Source organism: Neltuma alba, unplaced genomic scaffold, assembly GCF_004799145.2.
Source record: "Neltuma alba isolate B1F8T4 unplaced genomic scaffold, ASM479914v2 tig00003838_pilon, whole genome shotgun sequence".
Taxonomy (NCBI): Eukaryota; Viridiplantae; Streptophyta; class Magnoliopsida; order Fabales; family Fabaceae; genus Neltuma; species Neltuma alba.
Genome location: NW_021633442.1, coordinates 166,846 through 185,699, shown reverse-complemented (window position 1 = coordinate 185,699; position 18,854 = coordinate 166,846). Strand labels below are relative to the sequence as shown.

The window sequence follows — 18,854 nt, the reverse complement described above, 5'->3', positions numbered from 1 at the left end:
CCGGCTAGAAATAAGGAATTTAGCAACCTACATGATAATACTCCATTTTCACGTTTAAGGATTTTTTTAAAAAAATATTTACACGTCACCTTACAATAATTTCAAGACTATTAATTATTATTTTTCAAGCATACCCTTGTAATAGAGTGTCTTCAATTATCCTGCAACACACATTGATTGTTTTTTTTTTTCAATCTCTGAAAAAACCTCAAACTGCACATAATAAAAGAAATGGAGGAAGCATATTAGTATAAAAAAGAAAATATAAATAAGGGATGAGGGTAATAATCTAAAGTCCAAACCTATAATAAAGAAGTTCATGTGCGCGCGTACTTGCTTTGTCATTGAAACTTTTTGATAATAAGGTACATTTTTTGGGACTTTATAATAATTCTCCCAAAACTTAAAGCTCCATTGATGAAGATGGTAGAATAGAAGACGTGAGAAATCAAAAAAAGAAGGAAACATGGATCATGGAAGAGATTCTGGTCCCCTACAAAGCAAGCTAAGAAACCGCAGAAAAAACCGAATGACGCAAACAAAAGAAATTGGCATTTTGTTGGAACACATTTTGTCGATGTCGCCATATCTTTCATCTTTGCATGTGATCAGTTTCTAGCTCTTTCTCTTGCCCACCTTAGCTTTAATTTGGACCACCTAATAAGTAATAACCTTTGCTTTCCACTTATTATTTTACTATGAGCCACTGTTCACATCAGTTCATTCCTATCATTTTAACACTGAGCCCACCATTCTATATTTTTCAAAAGAAAAAAACCATAATGATTCTTTAACGTGAAGGTAAACAAAACGGAATGTGCGAGAGAGAATTTCAGACACGACAAGCTTGAACAAGAATACTGAAGTAGTATTTCCAGGCAACCAGAAAAGACCCGTAAATGAGACCAACAATAATTGTTTCAACAGTTTAAGAATGAACATTTCTGGTCTTTAAGCAGACACATTTCAGGTTTAGACTCTGACATTCACATATAAACAAACACACACCTAGCATATTATTTAATGCATGTAAGTACGTAGCTTTCGAAATTTGCCTACCTTTTGGGATGAACCAGGATTTTACCACGTTGTTCCTGGTCTCATGATTGTGTTCATCTGTATACATAATTATAACTTCGAAGACATCAAGGAATTCACCTTAACTGAATCAACAGACAGCGACTAGCTCCAAACATCATGACTTGGATTCAGTAGGAATAGCTTCTTGCATATGTAAGATCGATGCATGTGCAAGACTACTAGACACAGATTTACCAAATAAAACTCCTTTCACATATTTATTCTTAAAATAGGCTAATCCAAATACATACTCTGAAGAAACCTAAATACTGCTACAAATTTGAATGAATTTTGCATGAACAATTGTAGGGTTATGCCTGGATGTCAAATAACGTTAAATAAAACTCCTTTCACATATTTATTCTTAAAATAGGCTAATCCAAATACATACTCTGAAGAAACCTAAATACTGCTACAAATTTGAATGAATTTTGCATGAACAATTGTAGGGTTATGCCTGGATGTCAAATAACGTTATAGTTTAAAATACTTTTTATGGTTTAAACTTTGAACCATAAATTTTTGCTTTTCCTTATGTTGCCGTATTGTCACTATCATCATGGGATCATGTGATGGGGTATACTGATACTGTAAAAGATTTATGAATAAGAGGCTCAGGTAATTTTACCCAGTGGCATCTGATACCGATATATAGATTCATACAGAGTGGTCCTTTCTAAGCATCACTCTCCCCCAGGCCCAATTTTCTCACAGTTAGGATTTCTTTCTCTCTTTTTTTTTTTTTTCAATTTTTCAAATGAATTTAAATTTATTAAATGAGTAGTCTTGTAATTTATTTTTTTGCCTCTACTCTAGCAGCATTATGAAACCATGAAAATTCGTGTTGTATGTAAGAAAAAAAGGAATCGGTGAAGAAGAATAAATCTTTTTTAATTGAACGTGGTTGCTCATTTGGACGACTTTATTATATGATTCTCTTTTATCAATTATCATACAAATCTCTACCCTACCTTCCCGGAGTTCTGTCTCTGGGGAATTTTTTTTTTATGATCTCATTTAGAGAATCTAATTGCCATTTAAACTTGGGTAAGGACAATATTGAGTATGCTTATAAATTACTCACTGAATTTACGAACTCAAAACAGATAGTTTAAATGATTTCGTTTACTTATTTATATTATTATTGATTTGGAAAATTAATTAATCTTTTATTAAGTAAACCTATGTAAGAATATCTTCTTAAATGCGTGCCGAGATGATGATAATAATATTCTTACCACTAACAAAAATATCCATCGCCAAAATCACATGCTTATGTGCTCTTTTATGATGCCTTTTTAAAACATGCCACTGTGGAGATAGTATTTTACAAACTAATCATTAAAAATTTTAAAAGATTGAACTTTTAGCACGTGCCTAGATAGGGAGATGTTGGCCTACTATCTTGAGTCTTGACGTATAGAGGCAATTAATTAAAACTAATTGAATATATTATTGTTCAAATAAATATAAAAAATATACCGCTGATATTGCATCCTATCCTAATTATGAATGAGTTAACAAGGATATTTCAATTTAACAAACATTAGAGTTTATTTCTGAAACATTAATTTACGCAACAATAATTGGATCATTTAGGCTATTAGTCCAAAAGATTAATTCTTCCTTGTTCCTTTTCTTAATAGCAGATGCTTGAGCTTTGAGGCTTCGTGGTGCAAATAAAGTTTCTGGGAAAATCTTTCACTACTGCAAAATCACGTATAATTCACATACTGATTATATTCATCAAATGAAGCAGATCCGTGGGGTAGTAAGAGTGATTTCTTATCAACAAGATGATATAAAAGGAAAAAAAAATGCAATATATATGTTTACATATCATTTTTCTTAATTAATCTGCGTGCATTTGGTACTGTTTCATTATTAATTTGGCATTATCATTCAAAGCAGCAGAGAAGAACAAAGACCATGTGATGAATAGCTCATCATAATCTCTTCCTAAAATGGCTTCTTCTTCAGCCCCCATTTGAATCCACTGCTTCTCTTTCTTTCTTTTCCCTTTTGTCTCCTCTCTTTCTCTCTCCTTTACATTTCGTCATCATCCTTCCTTTCTTCTGCACCACTCCTCAAGTCCTTTCTGCGAAAAAAACAATTGGTTCAAATATTAATTAATGTAAGTGCCACCAACTTTTGTTTTTACAGAACACTACTAATGAATAGTTTATTCTTCCATGGACCATTTTCAATTCAAAGATTGAAGTTATTATGTAAAGACTGATAAATTACATGTTAAGTAAAGATTAACAAGATTATATAGAGCCCATGGTGTGATATCATGTTAGCTTTAAATTGAAGGTACTAAGTGAAAAATCATGAATGAATTTTCTGTTATTGAATTTGTGTTTACCAATGGATCTTTTGCAATGAAGAACAGCCTCATAGATTGAGCTCTCAGAGTCACAAGACTTTCTCCAGTCATCTGCAGAATAAGCAACACTGATTCTTGGTGATGTTTCATAAAAACCTCTTTTGCCGGCACCTTCATGATTTGAACCCGATTTCTGATGACGACCCCTCAGTCTTTTACACAGAGGCCTCAAAAAGTTGAGATACTTCTGAAACATCCTCCTTGACAATGTCCTGCACCTCTTCAAAGAAGAACATCTAGAAGCCTGAGCTTTAGGACCCATACTGTTTATTGAAGAAGAAGGGGAAGAAGAAGGAGGAACTAGGTTGGATGTTGATGAAACAGAATTACTATAAGATTCCATCTTCAAGGATTCAGCAAAAAGAGGAGTGAGGTAGCCATTGGAGAAGAGCTCATCTGCATGAACAAGAGCAAGAGGAGAGTGAGAAACTGGGAAGTCGAACTTGAATTCCTGCGAGTTCCTTTGGAAGAACCTCTTGGAAGGTGGATTTCTTGGATCCATTTCTATGAAGGAAGAAGCTTCATCTGATGCGTCCACACAAGCTTCAAGAGATGGCTTCATGTTCACTAGCCAACTGTAAGAGAAGCTTTCAATGGAAATCGGCTGAGAAGTTTCCATGGGGAACAAGAAAAGATGCAAAACAATTCAGAAATTTCAAAGGGTAAGGAAAGAAGACACAAGGTGGGCTATGGCTAAAGTAAATGCTTTATATTTATATTCAGACGCACCTTGATATATCATCTCACTCCAACAATTGGGAATGTGGTTGTCTGGCAAGAGACAATGAATTTTAATAATTGGAAAAGATATAAAAGAAAAAGGAAAAAAAGAGAACAGAAAAGTGAGCCCCCACACCAGACCCATAATGTCCTGTTGCATCACTAGTTAACCTTGCCCTAGCTTTTTAATCATTTGTTTCTTTAAATTTTGGGGCCTTCTTTTTGTTTATTTATTGAACTTAGTATAATTTATGAAAAATGATAGTCAATTCAATGAAAAGTAGCGGGTTCTTTCCTATTCAGACACAGTAAGCACAACCAACCAGTCTTGATAATTGAGCATGTTGCATTGAGAATACATTTAACTCGAGAAAAATATAGATTTAATCAACTTCTTTCTCCATTCTCATCAATATAAATATATCTAAAGAAGTATAAGGAAATCCTTAATGCTTGTTTTTAATGTATTGTCCAGGTTATTATTTCAATACTATTACTCAATTCAACCCAACTCAATGATCAGATATATAGTAAAACTGTATTAGAATTCTAGTTCAGAGCTTCCATTTTTATCACTTATAAGTCATGCTTTTATCAGGATGAACAGTCAGTGTTGTTGATTTGGGTAGCTTGCTCTGCTTTCTTCTTGTCCTGTTGTGTTTTGTTTAATCAATTCTGGATTGATGTCACCAATTTAAAAAGATGATTCTATTATTCTGATCATCACATCCCAACTACTTCAACATATGGCTGTACCAAGATGATAATATATTCCATTCCACAATCATATATTATTTATATCATGCAACCTAAATCACATTTATATGCATTTTACGTCGGACAATTATAAATATTATTATTATGATCATAATCATCATCATCATTATTATATGCAAAGTAGTAGACAGCATTATTGCTTCATGAGAGTGAAAAGACACTCGAATACTGCGATAGGTCTTATATGCTCATGCTATGAGCATACTGAATATATTTATGTCTGACTATTGAGCTATTCTCACGGAAACTATAAACCTAGGGGGAGGTATTGTTTCCAGTGAGAACACTAGGCTAAGTTCTTTGAAAGAAATATATAATGAGTCAAGTCTTTCTCAAACTGACTGCTACAAATTTAACTTTTAGTCAAAGTCTTTAATGATATTTATTTGAAAAAAATAGTAAACATTTAGGAAAAGTCATTGATCAGATTAAGGAGATGAATTAGTTGAGATGCGTGTAAAGGGAAGCAATGGCCAACAATAAAAATAAATGGTCTATTCTCTTGATCAATAAGGGTTGGCTTAATCGATTCAAATAATTACAGTTCAGAAGAGAATAAAAACTGTATTAATATGAAATATGAAGCAGATCGGCACAACATTATAGTACTTACAACATCAGAACAAACGCGAAGAGGTGCATGTTCAGTGTTCTCATGTTGAAGGCGGAAATGGATGAATTACTACATGTCACCAATTGACATACGTAACTGTATTTTTTGTCCTGAATCAGTTAAATCTGAAAAGGAAAAAGGAAAAAAAAAAAAACCAAGAAAATATCATGACATTCTCCCGGTAAGGAAAACTTGTGCTATTTCATCCACTACCAGTCTGAGTGATCCTGAACACAAATCTTGAGAAGTTTCAATGATAAGTGGGGGGGAAAAGTCATTTTCATACTGAAAATAACTAATTAGTTATGGTTTGCAAAATGTATGAAATTTTAATGTAGCAGACAAGGGCCCCTGGGGTTGTCGGATAAAGAAGCAGACATGCACAATGGTTCTTGAGACAAGGCAGAGTGGCTTGATAACAACTGGTCCCCTCTTATGTCTGCCTTTAAGACAATAAGCATTCGCAAGTAAATCCAACACTCATTAATGCAGTCTAATTCTGAAAAGAATGTTACACCAATCATGCATGTACAAAAGAAAATTGAGTGTGACAGAAATTCTCGCAAAAAGGAGTAGGAAATTTTTTTATGGGAATCATAATGTACCAGAATTCTGTCTAACTGTCAGTGATATTCACCATTTGATGAGAACAACCAGATTCATTTAACAGTTGATAAGAGTGCCACCTAGATAAGATATCATTACATTTTGGTACTGAACAATTATCTGCAAGAGCATAGTTGCAGATAAAGTACGGAGTATTAAACCAGAGAGCTCAGCTAAAGTTAAAGTGAGCTAGAGTGATAGAGACCGTGAATGAATGGCTTGAGCAATAGGCAAGGATAAAGATCACTGAATTTTTTAATTAAATGCATAATGGGTAATTAATGAGAGATCGAAAAGAATGGAGTGTAGGCGGATGGAGAGACAATAAAACTGAGATAATTGTACTGTTCTATATTTTGTTTTGCTATCTCTACGGCGCATTCTCGCAAAATGTCAATCTCATTTGATCGCATTCTCGTTGTCATTGAAAAACAAAACGACCTTGAAGTCCTCCACTCAGGTGCCAAGAATGAATGAATAACAGAGACAAATAACATAATACTAGAATTGGCCTTTGTATTTAGAAGAAACATGTATATCGATGAAGCTAAAATCTAAATTTAAATTGTCATATAAATTTGATTCCAATTTTGCACATGCATTCAAGCTGTTCGGTTGCCCCTCGGCTTAGATGGTTTAACTACTTTTAATGAGAGGGGGGGGGGGAGAAATTCACACGTGTCATGACCCAAAAAAAAAAAAATAGAGAGAGAGAGAGGTGTGTGTGAAAAAAACCATTTCTCACAGTAGTTAAGATTCGCCTAAAACCTTGATGTGAAACTCTTTATCCATGGCGAATGGGGAAGTTATGTGCATATTTTTGCTGGTAAAAGAAGTTATTTGCATATTGCCAGCAAGATCACTGACATTTTATTACAATTTGCGAAATGATCATTACCACTGATGTTACAAAAGACTAAGAACTTAAAAAAAACCATCTCAACATATGAATATCAGTTCGAGCTGAAGGGTGAGTTTACGCAAACTAAATCTTTTTGCTAATAAAATAGGCAATATTAAGCAGGCTCAATAATGGGGATAGAGTAGAGAAGAAGGTAAAGCTGGAAAAATAATGCACAGCCTTTCATTTCATGAGGTCAAGAAATACAAAAGCATTCCACAAACTATGCAACAACATTGATGGTAAGAGGTTCCTTGACCTTACAAAGACAACACCCATCACCATGCCAAGAAATACAAGAGGCAGCATTCTCTGCAAGTTAAAATGTGCCAGGGCAAAAGCTACAGAGCTAACTAATATAGCACACCATACAGGCATATACTTTGTTAAAGATGGAAGTAGGAAACCTCGGAAGACGATCTCTTCCCATATGGGGGCACAAACTGAGACCACCACTGCATAGAGGGCCATTGCCACTGGGTCTCTTGCCACAATTGACTGTTCTACACTCGAAATAGTCACAGGACTAGATGGAAGAATGGGCAGTAAATTTAGATTCACTTGGGACAGGCGGTTGATAAGGGGGAACATGAAGCAGCCAATACCAACATCAAACGGCCATTTGCCTTTGAGTCTAAATTTGAACCAGTCGGATGGAAGTGGTTGAAACTTTGCGAGGCAGCGCTGAAGTATTGCTATCCCAACCAAGCCTTCAGCAACATCTGTTAAGAGGCTGTACAAAGCCTGTCCTCTGTATGTAAGAGACTCTTTTCTGAACCCTGCTGTGTATGCCAGAAACGGAACTATCCAGGATCCTACTAACCAAAATGATGCAATCCATAGCAGCATAGCCTGGAAAACCCAACTCAGTCGATGTTCTAAATGTAATAATGCAAGCAATAATATGACAAAATAAATGAAAAATACTACATACTAGGCCTCAAATTTATATGCCAAAAAAATGATAGATAGCTTAAGAATAATGCAACACCATAACAAGCAGAGGCATCTAATCTCCTATTCTCTGAATTATTAAAAAGAGAGGCATCATTAATAGCTACTATATTCATATTCTGACCCGCGTACCAATATGCACACCATATGTGACACAATTCATTCCCTCATAGGGTGGACTATTCTTAGCTCGCTAATGAGATTTACCAAGAATAGTAATGATTACATAAATAGATAATATGTTCTACATTGACTGCAATAACTTCCAAATAGCACAAAAATGTAAATTTTCCTGACATCCGTTTCATTTGAGCAGCCACATGTTTAGTAGTCACTAAACCAGCCAGATAGTGTAACATGCTGGTATTTATTACTAACATCCATTTCCAATTTTCTAACTGAGGTGAATTATATCAATTCAGAAACTTCAAGAAATCAAATGGAAGAAACCCATGACTCTGTTCATGGCTCAAAAATGAAGGCATAGAAAACCTTCATGCTACCAAGTTAACCATCAACGTTAAGGATAACATAAAGAATATGCTTTACCTGAATAATGGTCTTCCCTGTCCAGGGGACTGTCCAAGGCTCCGCACCAAGAATTGCATTTGCACCCTGAAAGACCAGCAAACACTGTCCTCACTATTCCTGAGGCTTTCCAAGATAACAAGAAGATTGGCATAATCGTCAACAAAACAGCAGTAAGCCTTGTTCCACCAAGTGAGGCAAGTTACATGGATTGCACAATGCCATTAGTATAATCATTCTATTCCAAAAATGCTCTAAAGGATTCAAGGTTAAAATAACTATGGCCAAAATAAATAGTGATTAAATCAATCCACTAAGTCGCTGACATGTTATCCAAACTTTAGTACTGAGACAAAGCCCATCTTGGCTGAATCACTAAAAAGAGTACAAGTATACAAATGGGAACACACACGCAGAGATCCCAAAATGTGCGAGAGCAATAGGATAAATGTCAGAAAACGATAACAGCAATCTAATAACAAGCCTTATCTCACCAAGTGAGATCAGTAATAAATGTTAATGAAAAAGCTAGAAAATGTCAAAAAGAAACACTTTGTAAAGTGCTACAACTTCTAATATTTGGTTCAAAGTAAAATGACGGTAAGTAAGAGATAACAAACAAATCATTTTCCTTTTCATACCAGATTCTCCATAAATGAAATCAATACCTTATGGATATTTGAAAGCCAGTCTCTATTTACGTCTTTGGATTGGTCACAGTTGGACTTCACCAAATCTTCTGAAAATGCATCCTTGATGAGCTCTGAGGTAGGATCCTCGGATGAAAAGTTTTCATGCCTATAACAGGAAAATCTCCATTTCTAGAATGGAGTGATAATTGAAGTTAGGCTAATAGAAAGAAGGCAAAATATACCCTAGAAGATCAAATTTCATGCAGTGGCTAATCATACAAAATGCAGTGAAGTTAGGTACTTTGTATTTTGTGTCATAGACACCGAATTTAACAATTCTTAAATTCACTGCGATAGTGCCATTCCTCGGTAAGTTCCCATCTTTCAAAAGAAGTCCACTAAACATCTTAAGATTAAATAAAGTGAAAGATAGGATCCCTCAGCCTTACAAATAAAAATATATTATCGTCCTTGTAGATCATGATTTCTTTAATTATCGACTAAATAGAGTGGATGCCAATGATTGAAATTCTAACCTTAGCTTCCTTTTAACAAATCGAATAAGAAAACAAATCCTTAACCTCAAAATAGGCAACAAATCACCATCATTTTCTTTTCTCCATGACTCTAATGCAGATTGCATCATTTACTGGGTTTCTTGTCTCATGCTGCATGTCTATCCTGCTCTGTAATTTATGACCTACTGCAATTGTGGACTTCATAGTATTTGACCAACAACACCAAATTCTGCCACAGTCAATGACAGTAAATGCCAAGTTTTCTCTACCCTAAGAGGCCTATGCTGAAGATAGTGAGCATGAACAATATCAAGCACATATTGACATATGTAAGTTATGAGGCTAGCCCATGACTTCGTCTTGCTAAATTCTAAAGGTTAACTCAAAATTTAAGGTCAAAGGAGAACCAAGTTAAGCAAGCTCAAGTTTTGAGTATGCTGATAAGCACAGGTTTATGAAGCATCAAAAAGAAGCAAATCAGTAACATGTATAAAGGTTGACTTCTCATTAAAATGATAGCATTATCTTTCATATCCCCACCCCACCGCTCCAAATCATGTTTGCCATTGAAAACATATGCTTAGTTTTATTGAAGCAGTTTGAAGATCAAAATCATATCTGCTACTTGATATCAGGTCAAGCTCAGAATCTCAGCTGGAGGGTTTGATTTGGTGTATAGAATAGAAGAAACTGAATAAAAAACGTGATATTTTTATGCAAAACGTCTTTTATGCCGCTTAGCAAATGGTTTAATGTTGAATAATGATAATGGGAATATAATAAATATTGCATATCTTGATTTATTTGATGTGAAAATTGAATCCCTCTATGTTGATCATACCAAACGGAGATAAAGAGCAGTTGGGCTATCATTGCAACACTAATAATTGCATATCACATTACATGTTCCTACTTCAAAGCACCCCTGAATACTAAAAATTACCTTTGTTTCTCGTTAAACAGATGCACCCAGGGGGAACAGTCTGCCACGACGACCTAATAGTCCAACACTCTATAGACATTGTGATATGTATTCGTAATTGGATACAAAACATCTACAAAGTAGACAATGCTTCCTTCGTGATATCTACTAGTTTTATTTCTTATTATGTGCGCACGGCAGGAAAGAAATGTTTGAGGCGAAAGCCGAGGCCGATAAAGCCAGATGAAAGATTAGATATTGAAACTTTCCACTCTATAACATTGGAGAACACCTTTAATTCCTCATAATTTCCATGTATTCCTTCTTTTAATAACCCTTAATTCTCCGAGCAACCAAAGAACAAATAATCAAATTCAATTAATGCATAGGCAGCCACAAGTAGACCGAAATCTTACGTTAATTGGAAACCCGGCTTGAAATCGAACACGAGGAGAGGTCCAGTTAAGCGATAGCCGGAGTAAGGGACGCTTCAGAAGCGAAACCCTAGAGTTGTCGGGCAGGAAAAGAGAGGCGGAGGGAAGAGAAGACAGACGGCAACAAACGGCGGCGGGCATAGCCGCAACACCGGATTAACTACAATCCGGAGATTGAATTGGGTCGGACGCATGAGAGAGTTGTTCGCTCTTCTTTGATTCAGATAATACGCGGTTTCTCTCTCGCATCAGAAGAAGAAGAAGAAGGAGAATTTGGTGTGATTGGAGATCGAATGGAGATGGACAGAGAACGAGGCAAGTGGGAGTGAGGGAGTGGGTGATACAGGCGTGCGACTGCCTGTAATTTCTTAAACCGTGAATAAAACTTACCTCGTCAATTTTCTTCGCTTCCTCGTGAGTTTCGCTGAAGAATTTTCTTTTTTGGCCAAAAGTTTCGCTGAAGAATTTATGCCTTCATAATCCCAACTCTCAAAAATATCTTTTCACGCGAATTTATCAATCTTGTTAAAAAAAGAAAAGAAAATAACGGACTTATTTGGATTCTTGTTTTAAAAATAATTTTTTGTTTTTTTAAAAAAATTTATTTAGCAATTTGTTTTTAGTTGATTGTTTTAAAAAATTAAAAACCCAAAACAACTTTTACATGTTTTTTGGTTTTTATTTTTTGTTTTGAAAGTTTGAAAAAATCTTCTTCTCTTCTCCTCTATTATTTACTACTTATCATTACCAGTGATAATTACTACTTGTCAAAATATAATTTTTCAATTTTTTTTTCAAATTTGATTTTTTAAAAATTATTTTCTAAACAAAATTTTTTGTTTTTTTTTCCAAAACTTGTTCTTAAAAACAATTTATAAAATTGTTTTGAAAATAAGAAAACAAAGAACAAAAACAAACAAGTCCAACGTAATTACAAAAACAAACAAGCCCAACATAATTAAGTACTCCCTCTCTCCGTCCCATTATAAAAACAACAACTATCATTTTTTTTGGTTCTTAAATATAAACAATATTTATAAGTTGTTTTAAATTTTTGTTAAAATTTTTTATTTTGCCCTTATTAATTATTTATTTTAATATTCAATATATTTATTACTCATTTTTCAAATTATCATCTCTCCATCACACATTCTCTCTCTTTTATAATTCTTGTTATTATAATAATTTTCTTATTCTCTCTCTTATACTCTCTCCTCTCATAAATAAGCATTAGTGAAAGAACTTCTAATTTTTACATATTTATTATCTTTAATTAATTTTAACTAATATTTTGATTTACATGATGAACTCCAATATTACTTATAAAAAAGAACGGAGGGAGTAATTAACAAAAATTAATTCACAATCAATTTATAATCAGGTGCAAAACAATTTTACCTCCCGGCCCCGGGGTGAGAATCTTCAATTCCCCTTCTGCTGCACCTTGGTTAAAAAAAAAAAACAGTAAATTTATATTGGATAGAGAACAGTTTTTTGTGTTTGGATTTTGCAAATACCCCTTCGATCAGAGTCTTATATTTAGGACCGGAGGAATAATAAAAAATTCTATTAAAAACAAATTTGGTATTAAAATCATAAGAAAAACTGGGTACTAGATGGTTATAATAAAAAATTTTAATGTTGAAAATTCTTTTTTATATAAAACATTGGGAATGTTTGGAAAAGAAACAAGAATAATGGAATAAGACACTGGACAAGCAGAATGCACAGAGAGGATGCTTATGCGCCTAAAATTGTCTTAGATTGAAGTAGCATTAATACTAATTAACTAACTAGAAGGTATAATTCTACATAAGTTCACGTATCATTCTTCAATATGTTAGCTAAAATGACATAAGAATTAATAAATTACACTGCACGTTGCTCTTTGAGAAACAGAAGAAAGATAAAAATAGTGATTTGGAAAGAGAAAGCATAACCACAACATTGCTCTGCCCTCAATCCAGAAACAGAGGATGAAGCCCCTGCCACTTTGAGACATGAACCATAGAAACATATTAGTTTTGTCTTCCCTTCTTAGGGCAGCTACGTTGTTTTAGATCCATAATTTGGTATGTGTAGTGTAGGGAAGTAGGCGTAAATTCAGGTAGAGGAAGAGAAGAACAAGTAAAGAGTAAATCAAGCAAATTACCTGACTCCAAATTCCGGTGGTTGATGAGATCTGGATATTTCACAATCTCTGGCATGTTATATACAGCGACGGAACCCGCCCCTGTGCCTTATTTCAATCCATATAAACTGCCATAGGTGTTTTTAATTCATTTGTTTAACACTCTTCCGGTTTTTTATGTAAGACCTATTTAACTAAGTTGATTAGGTTAAGAAAGTTAGGTAAATTAGTTAATTATAAAAAATGTGACATGTTTTTCTTAAAACACCATAATCTTTTTTAATATCCTTCCTGCTTTCATACTGGATTATAATTGAGTGAGTATCTATAGGGTAATTTAAGAGAAAAATTATAAATATGATAAATATGTCTTACATTGAGGATCAAAATCAACTCAAGAATTATGTCATATATTAAGGAGTCAAGGAGTATAATAATAATAATAATAATAATAATAATAATAATAATAATAATAATATTTTATGAACTTGCACTACAATGATAATCATTGTTTTATACCATAATCATAAGACAATAAAACAAACAGTACAAAACAATACATAGTATCTGAGAGCTCAATAGTATGCTCTAGCATTCGATTATTTAATTTAGTAATTACTAATTACTTGAACATTGCGCGCAGTTCATCTTGGTCTTCTAGCAAACGCTTAGGTATCGTTTGATATGAAGCATTGAAAATAAAAAATAAGGATTAAGATTGAGATTGAGAAAATAGTGTTTAGCATGAGAGATTATTTGTTACATGAGATTAGATTAGACAAATCTATATATGTGGGATTGAGGAATACCATGAGGGAAGTGGTATTCCCCAATTCTACCTCTATGGATTTGTCTAATTCTATATCATAAGCAATTACTCATACTAAAAACTTTTTTTAATGAATTTTTTCAATTGTAATCTTAATTTCTATACCTTATTTTCAATGTTTCATACCTAACAGAACCTTAACCCATCGTGTCTCCTGCTCTGCATGTGGCCCCACCTTTGAGCTTGAAGATGTTTACTGTAGTTTCTCCTGAAAAAAGAAAAGAAAAGCAAGCAACAAAGTAGCTCAATGTTCTGGAAAACAGAAAAATAATAATTACATTTTTACGACAGATAGGGAAACTAGAAATTAAAATCAAAAGAGCGGAGGCGTTTTATGATTAATTTGTTATGCTACAAAACTTTTTTCCATCGCATAGTAGTTATGCGCAACATGAATTTGACATTGTCCATATAATTATAGTTAAATCTCATAAATACTTTATTCCCCAGATATAAATTTTTTAGTTGCTTTTCTTTTTTGGTGGTATTACACCAGCACAATGAATTTTAAAAGTTGATTTAATTAACTATTTGATGATAATAAAAACAATAAGCCTGACCGAGGTTGTTAATAAGATACAATAACTCATAAGTAAAGTTAAATACTACATGTGGAGAAATTAAAGGCACAAATATATACAATAGAAATTAATTAATAGTAGGTATGCGAAGCCTATAAAAGCAAGAGTAAAGATATAAGCAGAAAGTATTACCACATAACCTCTGAACCATCTATTGCACTTTGTTACATTCAGTACAACCATAACATAGATAGAATCAGCCAAGTTGTTGAGGAACTTGAAGTATGCATGCCTCCAGGAGCGCTTAAAAAGTACTGACCCAAAAATTCCCCAAAATCCAATGATGAATCCAAACGCCATGCTCCAGTAAAACTCTTTAGAGATAATTGAATCATTATTTTCTTGGAGTTTAACTGATTCTTGAGGTTGTTCCTCCCCAGGACACTTTATCTGAAGCGGTTTTCCACATAGGCCAAGATTTTTTTCATAGCTCGAGTCATCAAAACTCTGCAATTGTGTGCTAGTTGGAATTTTTCCAGTAAGGGCGTTATGGGACAAGTCTAACACTTCAAGATAATTAAGTTGAGCAAAACTAGACGGAATTGAACCAAAGAGATGGTTTTTGGACAAATCAAGAGACTCTAATGATGTTAAACGTCCAATCTCTGAAGGAATTTCTCCATCTAATTGATTTCTTGATAAATTCAATGATCTCAGCCCAGTTAACATTCCTATTTCCTGTGGAATTTTTCCACTTAACTTGTTGCCTGAGAGATCAATGCCTGTAACCAATATTTCATGCCTAAATATACGTTGTTGGTGTTTCCACATCAGCACTGCAACTGGATCAAATGAAAAAGAACTTCTTCCAAGATAATAACTCTTTGAAAACCCTCCAAGACCATCAAAATACTCTAGAGCCATTTGTGTGAATTTTTTGAAGCATTTGGGAATTTGTCCAGATAGAATGTTCAAAGATAGGTCCAAAAACTGAAGGTTTGATAAATAACAAAGATGGGTGGACAAGCTTCCAGAAATGTTATTATTTCGTAAGACTAAAATTTTCAACTTTTGCAATCCATCATTCTCAATCCGTGAAGGTATATGTCCAAAGAACTTGTTTTCTGCCGCATCAAGAAGTGCTAAATTTGAGCAACTTCTCAAAGTAGTGAGCAATTCTCCGGTAAATCCATTGTTTCTCAAGATTAATATTTCAAGACTTTGAAGAGAACCAACAGAAATAGGAAATTCTCTGGAGAAATTATTGTTACTCAAGTCTAAAAATATTAATGACTTGAAACGACTCCAACAATTAGGAAGCTGTCCATATAATTGATTATCAGAAAGGTCTAATGTCTCTAATATTTGACTTGACCCGTTTGCACACAAAAATGTGTGAAGTTCTGAAAAACTATTATTTGACACATCAAGGGCCATGGTATTTTGTAAAAATTTTGGAAGTGAGCCTTCGAAGTGATTCGAAGCTAGAGATATAATAGGGTATTCACCAAATTCAATGGCAACATTTGGCAATGCACCAGAAATGTTGTTGCATGAAACATTCAAGTTTATAAGCTCTGGTGTCAACAAATCCCAAAACCACTGTGGAATTGTGCCTGTAATTCCAGCATTTGAGATGTCAAGTTCTGTGAAATTATTTTGAGTTTGCAACCACTTCGGAAAATCAGGACCCAACTTGCATGACCTCACATAGATGGCTTGTAATTGAAATGGCGGGACCCAATTATAACTGAATCTCAAAGTCAATGAGTTATCAGATAGGTCTAAAACTTTCAAGTTGTGCATATTGGCAAGATGTGAGTCTGTGAGAATGCCTTTTAAGGAGTTGGAACTAATATCCAAAGACACCAGTGAGGAGGGAAACCGAATATCTTTGGGTATTGTCCCATTCAACAAGTTTGTTGAAATGTCAAAATTCTTTAAAGATGAGAATGTGGAAAGGTTTACCAATGTGCCGGTGATTTCGTTATAACTAAGGTCTAGATTCTCAAGAGAATTCAAGGTACTAGCAAATTCATAAGGGATTGGACCTTTCAGGTGGTTGGAAGAAAGACTAAGATCAAGCAGGTTGGTGCTGATATTTAAGATCCAATGGAATACTGCAGATGACTTGAAATTATTCCCCGTGAAATCCAATGTAGAAAGAGAAGAAGATGAATTGAATTTTAAAGAGGGTAAGGAGAGGATATACTCATCTGAAAGATCAGTGGACATTATAGTTAGCTCATTCAAGTTGGGAAGCTTTGCAATCATCTGCAACCACTTGTGAGAATATTTAAGATCAGTCACATTTCCCAGCTCTAGACGGGTCAAAGAAGTAAGACTAGACAGCCACTCATATTCAGCAGCACCATTTTCTCCATCAATCTGGAGAGTACCTGCAAAGCGTAGAAGAAGATTCTGCAAGTTGGAAAGGTTCCCAAGTTGATAAGGTATTACTCCGCTAAGAGGATTATATGAGAGATCAAGATACTGCAATTGTGAGAGATTTCCAAGTTGATAAGGTATTACTCCTCTAAGACTATTTAGCGAAAGATCAACATGCTGCAGCTGCACGAGATTTCCAAGTTGACGAGGTATTGCTCCTCGATAGGAATTGCCTGAGAGATCAAGATACCTCAATTGCGAGAGGTTTCCAAGTTGATGAGGTATTGTTCCTTCAGCCAAATTCCACGAGAGGTCAAGATATTGTAGATGTGAAAGAAGCCCAAGTTGAGTTGGAATATTTCCTCCAGTTAAACCGCAATTGTGGAGATCAAGGTATCTCAAGTGCCGTAGAGAGGCAAGGAATTCGGGGATGGAGCTATCTTCAAAATTATTGGAACTAAGGTTCAAATACATCAAGTATTGTAACTCCACCAATGATGCATCGATCTCACCTTTCAAGGGGAACAGTGGAAAATCACCAGGAAGATGGAGCTTGATGACATGGCCAGTTTGGTTGTCGCAGAAAACTCCCTCCCATTCACAGCAATCTGTCTTGTGCTGCTTGCTACCCCATGAAGACCATCTGACAAGGGAAGAATCATTCCCATAAGCAGCCTTAAAGCGAAGTAAGGCTTCCCTCTCCTTCTCTATGCATTGAACCTCATCAGCACCCATAGCTCTCCAAACCTCAAACACTGTCATAGCTAACACCAGCAATTTCAGAAAACCCATCCACATAATCCCCATTTCTTTCGCAAGTGTATCTCTACTGAGTTGATAATATGCTAGACACATTACTGATGAATCTATTAGCTAGTATTTATAGAGATAATTGCTGATCCCTCTTAATGTGATCATTTTGACTCTAATTTAGTTTCCACACGGCAAAGAGTGGTAGGTATTTGCGTCCCGGCAAGCTTTACTCTCTATCATCTGCATGCTCTCTAATTTCCAATTAATGCAATTACGTGGAAAGCTCCATTCAACTACTTTAAGAAAATAATCATGTAGAACAAATTTTTTCTCTGAGAAACAAAAAGGATTCAAGAAAAACGAAAAAAAATCATTGAAGAAAAACAGTACTTGTCGTCAAGAAATACCTTGCTCTGTTCATTTCATAAGGGAGACCTTAAAGATCGTTTACTGAAGAAAATTCAACCAAAGGAAAAAAATATCATTTAGAAAAACAAAAGAAATTATTGATAATGCCGGACACAGTACTGACTTGCTGCTGTTACGATCTGTTAGAATGTATAGACATAACTGTTGAGAGTGTGTAATTTTTATATAATTAAATTAATTAACTTGTTTTTGCACGTTCTAATTAATATGCAATCTTTCATTTTCCTGTCAATCATATACATACCGGGGCTTTTCTCATCTATTATTTTCACTCTATTTAATAACTTGTTTAAAAAAAAAAAGGCAAAGAAAAGTATAATCTGATCCTACATAATGAATGCCCCAAGCTCCATAGTCAATATTCAACAACTATCATTTTCACTCTTATTTTCTAATTTCCACATGACAAAGAAAAGTATGCATTTCCGTCCCCAGCTTTGAGAATCACTATCACCTGCGCTCTAATTCCAAATGTGCAGTTTCCTGGAAAGCTCCGTTCAACGACTATAAATAAATTCTCTTCAATATATAACAAAATATTTTCTATGAGATCTTAAAGCAAAAAACGAAACAAAAAGGATTATATTCAAGAAAAACAAAAAAAAATCATTGAAAAATATAGTACTTATATCAGCAGTAATTACCTTGGCCACTTGGTCTTACGAGGGAGATCTTGAAAAGTTTACTGTAGAAAATTGACCCAAAGAAAAAACATCACAAAACAAAAAG

General features: G+C 34.4%; 3 protein-coding genes across 3 annotated transcripts; all 3 read right to left on the bottom strand.

The window, feature by feature from the left end:
* Window positions 1-2,765: 2,765 nt before the first annotated feature.
* Window positions 2,766-4,088, bottom strand: LOC114742635 (probable membrane-associated kinase regulator 6). Its single transcript, XM_028930854.1, has 2 exons — window positions 3,449-4,088; window positions 2,766-3,178 (listed from the first exon to the last, which is right to left on the bottom strand). Exons 1-2 carry the CDS (start codon window positions 4,086-4,088, stop codon window positions 3,168-3,170), a joined length of 651 nt encoding a protein of 216 aa, XP_028786687.1. The 3' UTR covers window positions 2,766-3,167.
* Window positions 4,089-7,247: 3,159 nt separating this feature from the next.
* On the bottom strand, window positions 7,248-11,309 carry LOC114742610 (uncharacterized). Its single transcript, XM_028930834.1, has 4 exons — window positions 11,057-11,309; window positions 9,237-9,389; window positions 8,590-8,655; window positions 7,248-7,938 (listed from the first exon to the last, which is right to left on the bottom strand). The coding sequence occupies exons 1-4, from the start codon at window positions 11,213-11,215 to the stop codon at window positions 7,270-7,272; spliced, it is 1,047 nt and encodes a 348-aa protein (XP_028786667.1). The 5' UTR covers window positions 11,216-11,309; the 3' UTR covers window positions 7,248-7,269.
* Window positions 11,310-14,171: 2,862 nt separating this feature from the next.
* Window positions 14,172-17,750, bottom strand: LOC114742634 (receptor-like protein EIX1). The gene is made up of 2 exons (XM_028930853.1): window positions 14,756-17,750; window positions 14,172-14,242 (listed from the first exon to the last, which is right to left on the bottom strand). The coding sequence occupies exons 1-2, from the start codon at window positions 17,748-17,750 to the stop codon at window positions 14,172-14,174; spliced, it is 3,066 nt and encodes a 1,021-aa protein (XP_028786686.1).
* Between the last annotated feature and the right edge of the window lie 1,104 nt (window positions 17,751-18,854).